Source organism: Topomyia yanbarensis, chromosome 3 (genome assembly GCF_030247195.1).
Source record: "Topomyia yanbarensis strain Yona2022 chromosome 3, ASM3024719v1, whole genome shotgun sequence".
Taxonomy (NCBI): domain Eukaryota; kingdom Metazoa; phylum Arthropoda; class Insecta; order Diptera; family Culicidae; genus Topomyia; species Topomyia yanbarensis.
In genome coordinates this window covers 6,500,607-6,516,377 of record NC_080672.1, presented here as the reverse complement: position 1 = coordinate 6,516,377, position 15,771 = coordinate 6,500,607, and the positions used below count along the sequence as shown (strand labels likewise).

General features: G+C 42.8%; 1 protein-coding gene across 1 annotated transcript; it reads left to right on the top strand.

The window, feature by feature from the left end:
* The first annotated feature begins 257 nt into the window (after nucleotides 1-257).
* Nucleotides 258-5,003, top strand: LOC131688676 (centrosomal protein of 131 kDa). Its single transcript, XM_058973110.1, has 7 exons — nucleotides 258-711; nucleotides 777-2,574; nucleotides 2,640-2,895; nucleotides 2,955-3,819; nucleotides 3,879-4,090; nucleotides 4,143-4,436; nucleotides 4,498-5,003. The coding sequence occupies exons 1-7, from the start codon at nucleotides 685-687 to the stop codon at nucleotides 4,628-4,630; spliced, it is 3,585 nt and encodes a 1,194-aa protein (XP_058829093.1). The 5' UTR covers nucleotides 258-684; the 3' UTR covers nucleotides 4,631-5,003.
* The last annotated feature ends 10,768 nt before the right edge of the window (nucleotides 5,004-15,771 follow it).

Below are 15,771 nucleotides of genomic sequence, written 5' to 3'. Positions count from 1 at the left end.
TAGTTTTCTCATGGAACAAATCGAGCTCTCGTTTGTTTCATCGATTATGGTGGAATGTCGCGCGCGCCTTGTGCTGGTGCCACGAGGGTCTTAATAACGACTGGATTGTGTGAATTTTGATGTGATGCGTAGTATTAGCAGTAATAATCCATTTTGCAAGATCAAAGTAAAACTATCTACTTTTCAGTCTGTTTCATAAGAATCACAGTGATATCTAGAAACAAAGACTTGAAGATCAGAGATCAGAAAAGAATATTAAATTATTTAGACGCAAATAATATTATATGCGTTCACCAATTGCGAACATTTAACTATGAAATCAACACATTCAGAACAGCGAATTTTATCAGTTTTATGTGCAATTGAATTCAAATTCCAACACTCTCCCTCTGACTATACCACAACACTGACATGCATGTGCATGACCGTCGCGACGACACTTCACCACGTGGTTTCCCTTTTTGTTTAACCACGCATATCGCCATGGCTCCCGCAACGCGTGCCCAGGAAACCAGTCGTCAAGGCGTCACCAGTGTTTGTCCTTGTTCAATAAACTGCTTACAATGAAACCCGAAGTGTTTACATCGGAACAGCGGTCTTCCGGTTTTGCAGATAATTGTTAATGAAAAATCACATTTTATTAATATACAGTATGTAGCAAATAAACGGATCTCTCACATAATTATGGAACTCAGTCTGTACGGATCACAGGTTTGTTAGTTTTATTACAAATGTGTTTTGCGAATTCGAAGTCAAATATGTGTGTATCCATACAGATTAACCTAGCAACGCGCGAAAAGACTACCCCCACAAACAATTATATGCACCTGGTAGGTGCAGGTTCTTCCCGTCCCGGATCGGCATTCAACAGTCGTCGCTTTGCGGCTCACATAAAACGTCCCCTATCGGCAGATAGTCAAATACAACGAAAACCGTCGTCAACAATAGGAGGTTATCTGTCAAAGCGTAGCACTTCGTCGTCCAGTCTCCTGAAGTCACTGTTAGCGGAGCCGATCTCACGCTACTGGGGGACAAAGACACTGACTGGCGGTCGCTCGACTAAGCAAATGTCAAAAGTGAAAAGTAAGAAACGGAGTATCGTTACCTCAAGGAAAAATCTGGTAGATTGTAGCTCTGAGGAGGAAACCAGTATGGACGAAGACACACAGGAATCGAACAATGAAGCTGAACTTGAGAACATCTGGTTCGCAGATAAACTGAAGATCATAGCTGGAGCTGATAAGAAACCACCGGCTCCACGTGGCGCTACGCGTAAACCAGTTTCGAAAAAAACTAATAATGAAAGGCAACCAAGTGGTGTTTCAAAAATACAAAAAAATATTGATCTGCCCGGTAGGGTGTCGTTCAGTTCTAATGACCCTTACGAGGTTGACTACAGCGAATATGAAGATAATGATTTTGCTGTTGAGAAACAGGATCAACTAGAAAAGTCCCTGTGCAGAAATGAATCGATATATGACAGCCAAAACTTTCAAGAACCGTTGATAGAGCAAGTAAAACCAATAGTCAGTAATTCGGTGAAATTTGAAGATGATTTGGTGAGTTCCAGCAATGATACTAGAGAGGAAAAGACTGAAAAAAATGTTAAATTTGGTTCGAAACAGGACTCGTTCGTCGACGAAAATGATTCAAACAAAATTATCGAAGACTACAAGAAAGAGATTGAAGACATAAACCGCCGGAGAGAAATGGAATTAAAGTTGGTTCAGTCAGAGTGTGCTAAGCCCTACGATCCGAAGATGTACACGGTTGAAGTTACAGAGACATACGTGGAGGAGACCTATAAGATAACTGCCAACGACGACTTGAGGGAGAAACCACGCAGACATATAGGGGAACCGAAAAAGGATGTGATTAACGAATACTACGAATGCATCAATGAGATCATCAACCAACAAAACGACACTTCTAAACATAATTATAAGGAAGACACATTACAGGTCAATCTGAACAATGAATCTAAACCAATTCTCATGGATAAGTTTCAACCGATTAAAATTGATTCAAAATTGTCCGATCCTGATAAAAACAAGTTGGGGAATACACCCAACCAAATAATCAAAAACCACTTCAAAGTTAAGGGACAGAACTTGAATGATATCAAATCTAACAAATCCAATCAGAAAACCTCCGTGTTAACGTGTAAAAAGAATAGCAAAACTCTTGAAAAGCCAAAATCTGCCGATGTTCAAAAATCAATCCTCAGAAATCCGAAGAATAATAACGCGTCAAATAAGTTCTTGGGCCCACTTTGTCGCCAGGATAGCAACATCTCAGAATTCCAGATGGAAAAGATAGTCAGTTGGATGTCCTGCAATGAGGAAACTTTTCATGGGCCGTTTGAAGCGACGGACACGGCTATGCGAGCTACGCTGGGAACGGTGGAGGAAATCAAGGGACGTCCGACAACTCCGAATGATCCTAGCAAAACTACCGATGACGAGTCCTGCTACAATTTTGATCCTGCTCGATCCCGGGAGACGACAGGTAATGAACAGATAAAGTACGACGAAGAATCGTTACTGGCGAATGAAATTATCAAGCCGAAGCCGGGTTAGTATGGTTGACGTTTGATGATTTGGTGAAGTAATCATAGAGTACACTTTTCTTTGGAACAGATTTCCAGACCCTCAAAAGTGAAGTCGAGTATCGGTTGAGCAACATCCTTGATTTACGTGAATCACCTGACAGTTCTGGGCCTCAGTTTCATCAGCATGACCAGCACGATAAAGACAAGCTAAATGATCTGTTTTCCTATCTCGACCAGGTAGATTTGAAGTGTGAGAAAGCGCTTAAAACAGTAGCTCCGTCGGAGTCGGATCGGTCAGAGATAGAATTCGCTGCGGAACCAGATTACATGGAAACAATTCCAAAGTGGGTGATAATGTACAGCGAGTAGAAACTTTTACCTTGACATCACTTATTTTTTCTAGAATGAGTGACCTTCTGGAGATACCCATCCATCAACTGGCCAGGCGTGTTATAAAACTTTCGCTCCGGGCCAACGAATTGAGCAATGCAATTCATCTATCAAAGGATCACGTGTCGAATCTGAAGACCGACAAGATGAAAGCACTGCGCGCAGAGAAGACCGCCTTCTTAAATAAGCTAAAAGAGCAGAAAAAGCACTACGAGGACATCATTGGTCGGCATCAAGAGTTTATCGATCAGCTGATCAAGGACAAATCGGGGCTGTGTGAGAAAGTTACACAATTGACGCGGAGGATCGAATCGCAGAATCAAATCTGGGAGCATCGACTGAAGACAGAATTGGAAAGGGCAAAAGATACTGCACTTGCAGCTGAAAAGATTAGACGAGAAAAATGGGTTAGGGAAAATACTAAAAAAATTAAGGAACTGACCGTGAAGGGCTTGGAACTAGAGATAAATAAAATGACGGCAACTCATCAGAAAGATGTGGCAGAGCTGAAACGACAACACAAGGATGAGATGATGTGCGCGATTTCGGAACTAAAACTGCAGTACGAACAGAAGGAAGCTGATATTCGGCAAAGTTTGCAGAAGGATAGGGATGCCTTCATCGAAAGGGAAAGACAAAGTCTGCTGGAAAGGTTCGACAAACAGGTTAGCGAGGAGCGATCCATATTTGAACAGCAACGTCAGCATTTGCTAAATGAATTCGAAATTGAGAAGGAAAGGAATCTAAAAGACCTCAAGAATCGTAATCAGTACTTTGAAACTCAAATTCAAGAGCTAAAGTGCGAGAATGCTAAAAATTTGGAATTTGCTCGTAAAGAGTACGTACAGATGTTGAAAGATCGGGAGAATAAACATAAGGTACTAACGAGTAACAGTACATTTATTCGATTCGCCGTAACTGTTTCTATCAATTTTAGGAAGAGCTAGCGAAACTGCAGAATCAGCTAGAAGCCGACTTTTCAGTTTGGAAAAGAAAACATGAGGAGAGCGCAAAAAATGCCATGGAAGACCGTGAAAACGTTGTTAGACAGCAGTTAAGGGCAGAAAGAGATCAACAGATCGATCGAATTGTCGCCAAAGTTGATGCCGAAACTCAAAAGTACCAACAGGATTTCGATGCTAAAATGAAGTAAGTTAGATATCATTAGATACGTAAGGTCTGTATTAAGCCTACATTTCAGTCGTCTCAAAGAGAAACATCAGGTGGAAATGCACGAGCAGGAAGCCACCGAGGCACTGCTCAAGCAAAAATACCAGGATACGCGAGATAAGTTGTCGGAGAGCGAAGCGATTATACAGAACATGAAATCTTCCGCGAAGCAGCTCGAATTACAGTTGAACCATTCAAAGAAATTGTGCGAAGATCTTCTTCGTGAAAAGGAATCCATGAAGGAGGAGGCTCGGAAAGAGGTTCAAAAAGATCTGACCAACATGCAGCAGGAACGCGAACGTGAAATTGAACGAATTTACTGCAGGTATCAACTGGGAAATTAATTCCAGGTGACATGATGTAATTATTTATATATTTTTCGGCAGGGTTCAGCAGGCAATCGACAAGAAGGATGTAACGATCGCAAATTTGCAAAAGGATGTCAATTCTTTGAAGGAACGTTGTCTTAAACAGGATGCAGTTATTCGACAGCAACGAATTGACTACTGCATAAAATAGCATAAGCGAAAGTAGTAGCTTATAGTAACTTACAAAATAGACTAATCTCTTAAAAGAGATGCCACTGCCTGAAGAATATACAGACCAACAACTACAATGCTTGATATAGTTCGACATGTTGGAATACAGTAAATTAGACCTGATGTTGGATATGCTTATTGGGCCTAGTTGTTTTTAATATTAACTTTGACTCATAATTCAATTTGTAAATATAAGTAGAAAAGTATTATATAAACACAGGAAACGGTTGGTTTATAACTATATATTCTATACTTTTATTATGAATACATCCAAACTAACCTTTCAGTTGCAATTATGTTCCTAACTGCAGAAAACACCAGCGGATTATTCCAACACTGAACTGATCTACGAATAGAAAGAGTCCCCAAATTAATTAAGGGGTAGCACATAGGACTAACGGGGGTTCAATAAAAAATGAGAATGATTTAAATATTTTCCGTAATTAAAGTAAAGAGCGTAATTTTATTTCTCTCCAAGAGAATAGCTCTCTGGACTCCCTAGAAATGGGTGGCATGTTTCTTTTCGCTCGGGTGCTGTCAGTTCAATCGGAGATGGCGTCGAAACAGCAAGCACTCCGCGAGCGTGTTGTACGGTTTTACGAAACGCATGGTCATCGTGGAGAAAAGTTTACGGTAGGCCAATTTCGAGACGAAAACGTGCCCGTGAGTACAGTTTACCGGATCCTGGCGTCCCGGAGCGTGACGCGACCGTCCGGCGAAGATAATAACAAAGAAAAAGAAGGAAGCGTCGAAAAAGCTGTTCGACAATAAGGACGGAACGAGTTTGCATGACGCCGGCCGAAAATATCACTGCTCTCATACCTTGATTCACCGAACCCTCTCAAGATGGAGGACATCATCTGTCGGAAGAAGACTCGGTCCCCCGAGTACGCGGACGAGCAGATAACGATCGTAAAATCGCAGTGCTGGTGGGTTATGAAGAACTACCGCGGGACATCGTTCGTGCTGAACAACGAGAGTTACTTTCCGCTCTTGAAGACCTACATTCCAAGAAATGACAGCTACTAATTCAGTGACAAGTCGACCAGACCCCCGAAGTCAAATATAAATTTAAGCATAAATTTGAAGAAAAAAAGGTTATGTCGTATATCGCCATATTGGACAGAGGGATTTAAAAGCCGTGGTTCAAGCCGAGCGGTCTGGCCATCAATCAACAAGTGTACCAGAAGGACAGTTTTGAGAAAATTCTTCTGCCGTTCTTAAAGGAGCGGATGGGAAGTACGTCTTCTGGCCGAACAAGGCGTCTTTCCATTGCATCAAGGAGACGCTGGACTATCTTGAGCAGAAAAAGATACCGTACGTGCCGAAAGAAAGGATCCCGACCAACCTGCCGCAGTGCTGTTCCATTGAAGATTTTTTCGGCTCCCTCAGTGTTCTAGTGTACAAAAATAATTGGCGGAAATTGTATCCGGAAGATGGACGTCACTGCCGTCCAGCGATCTTATGAGAGCATCGCGACTATGTTGCGTCGTACGGCTGACCAGGGCACTTTGTCCAATAGTCATTGTCGTTTTGCCTTTCTCATATAAAGAAAGGCTATGTAATCACTGTAAAAATCGACTTTTCCGAAGAATAAACACATTTTTTTCAAAAAACATGCTAACTTCGGTTAACATTAAGCAGATGCAAAAATTCTTGGCAGAAAGCTTCTATGAGATGAAAGACCAAGAATTAGTTTAAATTAAATATAATAAAGTTTAGGAATAAAGTACGTTCACGGGTTCAAGCTATACAAAATGGTTCACCACGCACACTTAGCTATTGCACGCTTAGCAATTGCCAGTTTACGACAATGCTACTCTCAAATGATAGACCAAGTTTAATTGCATTCACCGGTTTAGTGAGAATGTCTGCAACCGTATCCTCGGTCGGACGGTACCCCAACAGCATCAGGCCATCTTCGTAATACTGCCTGACGAAGTGTCCTCTAGTTTCGATATGCTTTGAACAACGGCTGCATCTTTCGGATCCTATGAACTTGATGCAGCTCTGGTCTGGTCATGTTTAAAGACTTCAGCTTGTTGCATAATTTGCTATCCAAAATCTGTAAAAAGACACCATAGTAGTCACACTAGCTCTTCAACTGCCTCACAAAGCGCCACATACTTCAACTCCATGGGCGATACAGTAATGCATTTCTATTTTCTGCACGCTTATGATACAACAGCCTCGCCATAGTGAAAATCGAATCCAGTCGTTGACTTCCTGTTTTTAACATATCCGGCCCAATACGCATCCGAATGACCAAACAATTCTCCACCAGTATCGCCGTAGACCAACTTCCGGTCCTTTGTTTTATTTAGGTAATGCGCGACTCGTTTCACAGTCTTCCCAGAATTGTTGCGCTGACCGCTACGTCTGGTCGTGCACAGACGGCAATGTACAAAAGAGCACCAATAGGACTTCTGTACAAGGTCCCGTCATGAAACGGCGGACTTTTACCATCCACCTTCACATAATCCAGCTTTATCGGTGTTTAGCTTCCTTGGCGTGTTTAAGCCCAAATTTCTCTAATACTCGGTCGATATAGCTTGTCCAATACTATATATCCCCTGCACTATGTAACCGTTGATTCAAGCAACGCGCTTATTGTTTCAACCCAGAAATGCTTCTCTTCAGATGACATACCATGAATTATTTACCATCAACCACATGGCCAAGTGCGGTTGATGCATGTAAAGCTCCTGATCTAGTGTGCCGTACAAGTAGGCCATTTTCACGTCCAAATGCCAAAGTGTCATTTTCTTTCTGGTCGCTAAGCCTGTACACGAAATGACGAGTGCTTCGCTACGGGTGCAAAAGTTTTCCTCGAACAGCTTTCTTGCCAACAGGTAAATTAACCAGTTTCCAGGTATTATTATCAGCATGAGATGTGAGTTCGTTTAACATTTCTCTTTTAGTTCAGTTAGTTTGCCATTTCTCTTTTAGTTCACAGGTCATTGCCTACACTGATAAAAAATCACACTATAAAACCAAAGGAAATTTAACGTAATTTTCAAGTGTACTTGCATGTTGAAAAGCAAATCAAATGATTTCCATTCGAATTTCACATGAAGATCTATTAAAACGCAGTTCATATGCTATTTCAAATTGTATTTATACGACTTTTAAATGAATACGATATGTTTTACCATTGAATTTTGGATGCCATGCTGTTGAGTCGCATAGTATGATCTTTCCACATGACATTCTTGTGAAAAACATATAGTGCATATCCATATGAAAAACAATTTATTTTGCCGATTCTTCTACCCATAAAATCTATAGGTAAAACTAATTGATATTCACGCGTAATTCATTTGGAAATCTTAGTCAATGGTAATTCTTATGATGTTATATGTCCACACTCTTTTTAATATTCAAATGGCCAACGTATTCTTTCCATGTGTTTTACAATTGAATCAATTCAAGTGTTTTCCACATGATGTTAACGTGTGTGGTTTTTTCAGTGTAGCGAAAAGTTCGTGATTCCAGCTCCTCCTCAAAAATAATAATCCAGCAGCAAAAGTCTCCTCGATCAACCTCCTTGATGATATTTCTTCCGTGACCTACCCAGAACGTCTTGCAGTTTCATCCAAGGGAAACCTTCTGAAAAAGCGATCACCATCAGTCACACACTGCTTGCCCAAATTAGGTGTGGTTAACGAAACCCAGAAATTCCCTTTCCTGGCACCCCCGGCCTCGATTGGCTGCTGTCATACAGCTTCTTTCATGTTACACAGCTCGAGAAATTTTGCATCTCTACTGATCGTGATGGATTCCATTGCCAAATCCAGAAAACGGTTGGCCTTCCGTTCTTCAACATAGCCAACAAAATGTAGTTTCTCAGATTTCAGATCAAGCTTACGTCTCTTCACTTTCGGGTTGTGCACATAAGCCTCTGAACTGGAGTTGATTCAACCGTCGATGACGGTAGGCGATTTTGCAAATGGTTTGCCGCTGTCATCGCCTCAGCCCAATACATCTTTTGTAAATCAGATTCCGCCAACATGCATCTCGCCATTTCTGCCAGATACCGGTTCTTTCGGCTAGCTCACCCACTATTTTCGATTTGCTTCCAGATACAGTCGGGAACAAATCCCGATCCAGTTTTCCCTCACAACAAGATCCACAAATCGATTGCACGTCGTAAGCATCGATCTTCAAACCGATACCCAGGTTTTGATGACTACTCGAGAAAACTACTTGCATATCACGATGCTCCAGTCGTTAGTGCGATAAATGTTGATAAAAAGTACCGTGTTAAGGCGACGCTAGTATTACCTTTTCCGAAAGCTGCTTGAGATGGTACAACCCATCTTTACGTTGTTCCACTAACACCACTTTGCCTGCTTTCAACACTCGACAACCCATCGTCTCGAAAATTGCAGTAAAACCCGAATCTGCGATTTTATTCACCGAGAGCAGATTTTCAGCAAACTGCGGAACATGAAACACGCTTTTCAAGTTTAACGTTGATGTGAGAACCGGCTTCGTTTTCGGACATTAATGTACCTGTGCTACAACCAGTCGATTTGATGAATCTTCCATCCACCAGACACACGGTGGACACTCTTGAACTGTCCACATATTGCAGCTTTGATGCATCGTTTGTCGTGTGGGACGAAGCACTAGAGTCAACCACCTCCAGCCACACCAGCCACCAAACTCAGTTCCTATTCTTACTTACCTTGTCGTTCATGCTTGAGCCTTGTTGTCTTTTGCTGTATGCAGAAGCCGTCTCCACTCCACTCGGTCCATTGCTGCTTGTCGCCAGCCTCGCAGTCTTCGAAGGGTCCGTAGGTCGTCCTCTATCTGGTTGAGCCACCGTGCTCGCTATGCGCCCCGTCTTCTTGTTCCTGTAGGGTCGCCATCAAGAACCATCTTCACCAGGTCGTCGTTCGACATTCTTACGACGTGTCCAGCCCACCGTAAACGTCCTATTTTTGCGGTATGCGCGAAGGATGGTTCTTTAAACACCTTTCGTTCGAAAATTCCCAGGGCGCGATGGTCCTCCACGACCATAGTCCAGCCCTCGTGGCCGTAGAGGACCACCGGTCTAATCAGCGTCTTGTAGATCTTCAACTTCGTGCGGTGGTTCCCCGCTGGTATCATTGTCGGCAGTTACCGGTGAGCCCAAATACACGAATTCGTCGACGATCTCGATTTCGTCACCGTCAATCCGTCCAAGTAGATCGATTCACCATCGTCCATCAGTTTCGAAAATAAGCATACATCTGATTGTGACTTCTTAAATCCCAACTTCAACAAGAGTCCCTTCAGCGACATGTTCCAAACTCTTGCTGCCTGTTTCAGTCCGTATAAACTGCGATTCAACTTGCAAACATACTCCTACTTTCCCTTCACAGCGTACCCTGGCGGTTGTCGCATGAATATATCCTCTTCCAAATACTCGTTTAAGTAAGTGTTATTAACGTCGATGTAATGACTTTCCATTTACGATGACCTGCTACCGCTAAGAGCACTCGAAAAGTCTGTTGCATATAGCTACTGGCGCAAACACTTCATTGAAACAACAAGTCTAGCTTTATGACGCACTACGTAGCCAGACGAGTCCTTTTTCAACTTAAATACCCATTTTGATCCAATGGCGTGACTTTCCTTCAGCAAACGAACGAGCGACCAGGTATCATTTGATAAAAGAGCCTGGTATTCATCGCCCATTGTCTGCACCCATTCCTTCCGATCTGGACTTTCAATCGCCACCCTGGTAGTTTCTTGGTTAACGTGACTCCGTTCTTGCTACACCAACTACATAATTTTCTAGCCTGGTGGGTAGCACACCAGCATTCGACCGCTGCGTTCTGCGCTGTATCACCTCATCAGCATTCGTATTTTACGTTTCATATTACTCGCTGTCACTTTCTGTAAATCCATGGGAATCCGGTTCATTCACGGTACTATCTTCATCAGATGAACATTGAAGCTCCACTTCAACTGGATCCAAATGATCGCTAGGCACACGATCCTTGGGCTCCTCCTGTCGATCAGTTCCCTGTTCCAGGAACTTGGCATCCCTGCTGATAACCACCTTGTTGGTATTTTATTCAAGAAACGAAAAGCCTTCGAACCACAGCTATAACCAACGAATATCAACTTGTTCGCTTTGCTTTCTAGTTTGCCACGCGTTGCATCGGGAATGTGAACGTAGGTCTCGCACCCGAAAATTTTCAGATGAGACAAATCTGGTTTCTTGCCGCTCCATAGTTCATACGGTGTTTTTCCTACTACTCGAGACGGTAGACGCTTCTGGACGTACGCAGCTGCAGCAATTGCCTGTCCCCAATAGATTTTCTCCAAACCTGCCTCCAGGAGCATGCATACGGCCATCTCCTGTAAATAACGGTTTCGCCACTTCTCCACTCCGTTTTGCTGTGGTGCATACCCTGCTGTCAATTGCATCTCAATCCCTTCGTCTCTGTGAAACTTCTTTGGCGTTTCGTTCCCACCACGGTCGGAACGAATAACTTTGGGTTTTCTCCCGAACTGGTTTTCCACAAGCCGCACAAAATCCATTATGCAATTTTTCGCTTCTTCTTTGTCACGCAGCAAATACATCACAACGTATCGACTGTAATCGTCGATAACAGTAATAAAATACTTTTTTCCTCCCGGTATTACGTTACTCATTGGTCCGCACAAGTCTGTGTGGACTAAATCCAACGGTGTAGTTGTTATGCTCTTTGACTGCTGAGGATATGGCAAACGAGTCGACTTTCCCGCCATACAGTGCTCGCATGTTATGTTAGCTCCGCAATCGACAAGCTTCATTCCGGTTGCCAGTTTGTCCTTCTGGATCCGCTCGAAAACCGTGGGGTCACGATGCCCGAATCTTCGATGCCACGTATGCTGGCAATTGAGAGTGTGATACTGACTACTCGCAATCGACACATGCTCCGGTTCCTTTAGCACATATAATCCGCCACTGCTTTTTCCTAACACCACAACTTCGTTAGATTCGTTCAGAATTTCTACATTGTCGCATTTTAACAGAACACTGAAACCCATATCAGCAATTTTGCTTACCGAGAGTAAACCACTTTCCAAGTCCGACACGTACAGAACGTTTTCAAGTTCTATTTTAGCTGACTGACCCGCGCGATTCGTACCCGTCAACGTACCGTTACCGATTTCGCACTATTCCCGTTAACCATCACTACCGACGTGATCGATGACTTGTCAAATTTGTCGAAAAACTTTTTATCATAGCTCATGTGGCATGACACCCCACTGTCGATTGTCCACGAGCGGTTTACTTTTCCCGCCGCACGTATGACGTCACATTTTTCATTCGCTGAGAAACACACCGAACTTTCATCCGTTACTTGTTTCGCCTCCGGTTGCTTCTACCGCTACTACCGAGTTTGTTTCCGGATCCCTGAGTATCATTGACTTTTTTCCGCGCTAACGATTTCCGGCAATCCTTCTTGAAGTGTCCCGGTTTGTGGCAAAACTAACACTCTATTTCTTTGTTTACTTTTGGCATCTTTAAAACTCGTTCGTCTTTTAACATACCACCGCGCTCCTTTCACTTGTGGTACGCTTCCATTAGCTTGGATCGAATTAGTTACATTGTAACGTTCGCATCCGGACGAGCTTCCAAAGCAGAAGCGAGCATCGCGATTTTCAATTTCTCCGCTAGCTCAAGTACAGGACCTTATACGCGTTCAAACAGAGAATCCAAATCCAAGAAATGTTTTTCCACATCCCCGGATTCGTTCAGTTTTGCATCACACAAACGAATCAACAAAGGAAAGTTGAGAAGTTGCCGTCGACTTTTCATGGTATGTCGTTTCACTTCTATGATCACGTGCCAAAGTACTTCCCTGGTCAGGAACTCCATTTGGAATTTCCAAATTCCATAATTATTGTTCCCGAGCTTGGCCACCGAAAATTTTCCGGCTTCCGCCATCTTGCTCACGACCAGAACAGTTACTGTTCACCGCCGAAACCACCGAAACTTTCTAACCATAAATAACCGCACTGGGACTACAACCTGTTGGATCAGGAGTGCCTACAGCAGAGAAACTTAACCGCAGGGATTTGTATCGCGTTAAGAAACGTGGAAATCGTGTTACTCGAAAAAGACGCATGTGAGTTTATTGCGTTGTGAAAAAAGGAACTATATAATATATATAAAGATGGATTTTTTTTGTGGTTACCAGTTTTAGTGACTCAGCGTCCCTTTAGTAATTTCCGCAAACATTTGCAAGCACTGCTCTGCCCATGACCGCATATCAGTCCCGTTTGCATTTTCATGAAGCTGAGAAAACGAACGATAAAGTTTGCAATACGTTTTCGTTATTTTTCAAATATGAAGCCCATGGAGTTGAAATTTTCGAGTCGAACAACTGAAACGCATTAATATTGGTTTGTTTATCTACTTTACATTTAAACAAATCTCTTTTTGATGCATTTATTGTGAATAAATTCTAATGGGACTCTTATGTGGTCATTTTACATCTACTGCATGAATATGACCGCACACCAGTCCCATAGCTTACTGCGTTGCAGTGTAAATATTGACTTGCTTCGTGACAAGTGCAGGTGTTTACATTTTTGTGTGCTTCGAGATGTCCGGTATGGAACTAATCGCTTCCTATGAAAGCGACCAATTTTCCGACGAGGAAACACCCGGAAACGGATTTTTTTTTTTTTTATTCATTTCGTTTATTTGATAGGCACAAATACGTTAGCTTGGCGGTGCCAAATGCTTATGTTTTTACATTTTGGATATCTTAAAACTAGGAGGTTACAATGTTGAAATATTTTTTTTACAAAGGAAAAAAAAATTTACAGCTATCTTAAGACTAGAAATAAGATTCAATATACAAGAGAGGGCCAAAAGATTTTTTTATGAAAAAATTTAAAACAAGGGATTCACTTTGATATACAAGAGAGGGAGTAATAGTATTTTACGAAATATTTTACGGTTATCTTAAAACTAACAATATAGTTTAATACACAAAAGGGGGAACAAATATTTATGAGAAACTTCACAGAAATTTTAAAACTAGGGATTCAATTCTATTTACAAGATGGAGGACAAGAGTTTCAATAAAGAGTAAAAATTATAGCTATCTTAAAACTAGGAATACAGAATACTAATTTGAATTTTTTAACTAAAACTTATGCTTGGTCAAGATATTCAAAGGGTGGCTTATTTCCGCATCAGTGTAGCAGCAGTTGTATCAAGGACAGGGGAGAGACAGGGAAAGAAGAGCAAAACTTGCAACTTTCGCTCGAACGGCGGGGGGGGGGGGGGAGGGGAGGGGGATCAGCGTATCAAATTTGCGCCTCAGTCTAGTAAGTCGTCGAGTACCGGATTGGCGGATGGTATTCTTCGGACCCGCGGGGAATCTTTCAAAAGTCATCGGACCTCGAGTCGCTCTCGCTTCAGTTTCCTTCTATGCAGGCGTAGTGGTAAGGGCGATGGCGGTTACATAGTGGCACTCTGGAGCTGATCGGTTCCACAAGGCAGGAGGAAACTCTAAAAACGAGAAATAAAAGAGAGGGGCTAAATTGGGATATTTATCGTTTTTATGAAGGTATAAATAAGGGACATATAGGGGAAATCACGAGTTGCCAGCATATCTCGGACTGGTACATTGGGTGGTCTACCTCGGGCCCGAAGGGATTCCTTTAACTGAGACCTGGCGTCACAATACCCGGCGCACACCCAGACAACGTGTTCGATGTCGTGATAGCCCTCGTCACAAGCGCACAGACTACTCTCCGCAAGCCCAATACGCCGCAAATGCGCATCCATGGTGTAGTGATTGGACATAAGTCGGGACATTACACGAATAAAATCCCGACCCACATCCATCCCCCCGAACCAAGGCTTCGTTGATACCTTTGGGATAATCGAATGTAGCCATCGTCCAAGTTCCCCATTGCTCCACGAGGTTTGCCAACTGTTGAGCGTCCTCTGACGACAAATACTAAAAAATTCGTTGAAGCAGATTGGTGTTTCGTATATGTCACCATTTAATGCGCCCACCTTTGCTAATGAGTCGGCCTTTTCATTGCCCGGGATAGAACAATGAGAGGGGACCCAAACAAAGGTAATCTGATAAGATTTTTCAGATAACGTACACAAGGACTCCTGTATCTTCCCCAGAAAATACGGTAATTGCTTTTTAGGTTTCACCGCACGAAGAGCCTCGATAGAGCTGAGGCTGTCCGAAACGATGAAGTAGTGATCTGTGGGCAGAGTGTCGATGATCCCAAGGGTGTACTGAATTGCAGCTAACTCAGCGACGTAAACTGAAGCGGGATCATTGAGCTTGAATGAAGCGGTGATAGTATTGTTGAAGATACCGAAGCCAGTGGACCCATCGAGATTTGATCCGTCAGTGTAAAACATTTTGTCGCAGTCGACTTCTCGGAATTTATTATAAAATATATTGGGGATCACCTGCGGGCGTATATGGTCCGGGATTCCACGAATCTCTTCCTTCATGGATGTGTCGAAGAATACAGTAGAATCAGAAGTATCTAGGAAACGGACACGGTTGGGATTGTACGAAGAAGGATTGATGCTCTGTGCCATGTAGTCGAAGTACAAGGACATAAAACGGGTTTGAGAATTAAGCTCGACGAGCCTCTCGAAATTTTGAATTACCAACGGGTTCAGAATGTCGCATCGGATGAGCAATCGATATGAGAGTTCCCAAAATCGATTTTTTAGCGGAAGAACGCCCGCCAGCACTTGGAGACTCATCGTATGGGTCGAGTGCATGCAACCCAAGGCAATGCGCAAGCAACGATACTGGATTCTTTCCAGTTTGATGAAGTGTATGTTCGCAGCGGAGCGGAAACAGAAACACCCGTACTCCATCACCGACAATATCGTTGTTTGGTACAACCTGATCAGGTCTCCTGGGTGAGCACCCCACCATGTTCCAGTTATTGTTCGGAGAAAATTGATCCTTTGTTGGCATTTCTGTTTCAGATACCTAATGTGACATCCCCAGGTACCTTTAGAGTCGAACCAGACCCCGAGATATTTAAATGTGAAAACCTGGTTGATCGTTGCACCCATTAATAAAAGCTGGAGTTGCGCCGGCTCACGCTTCCTAGAAAAAACAACCAACT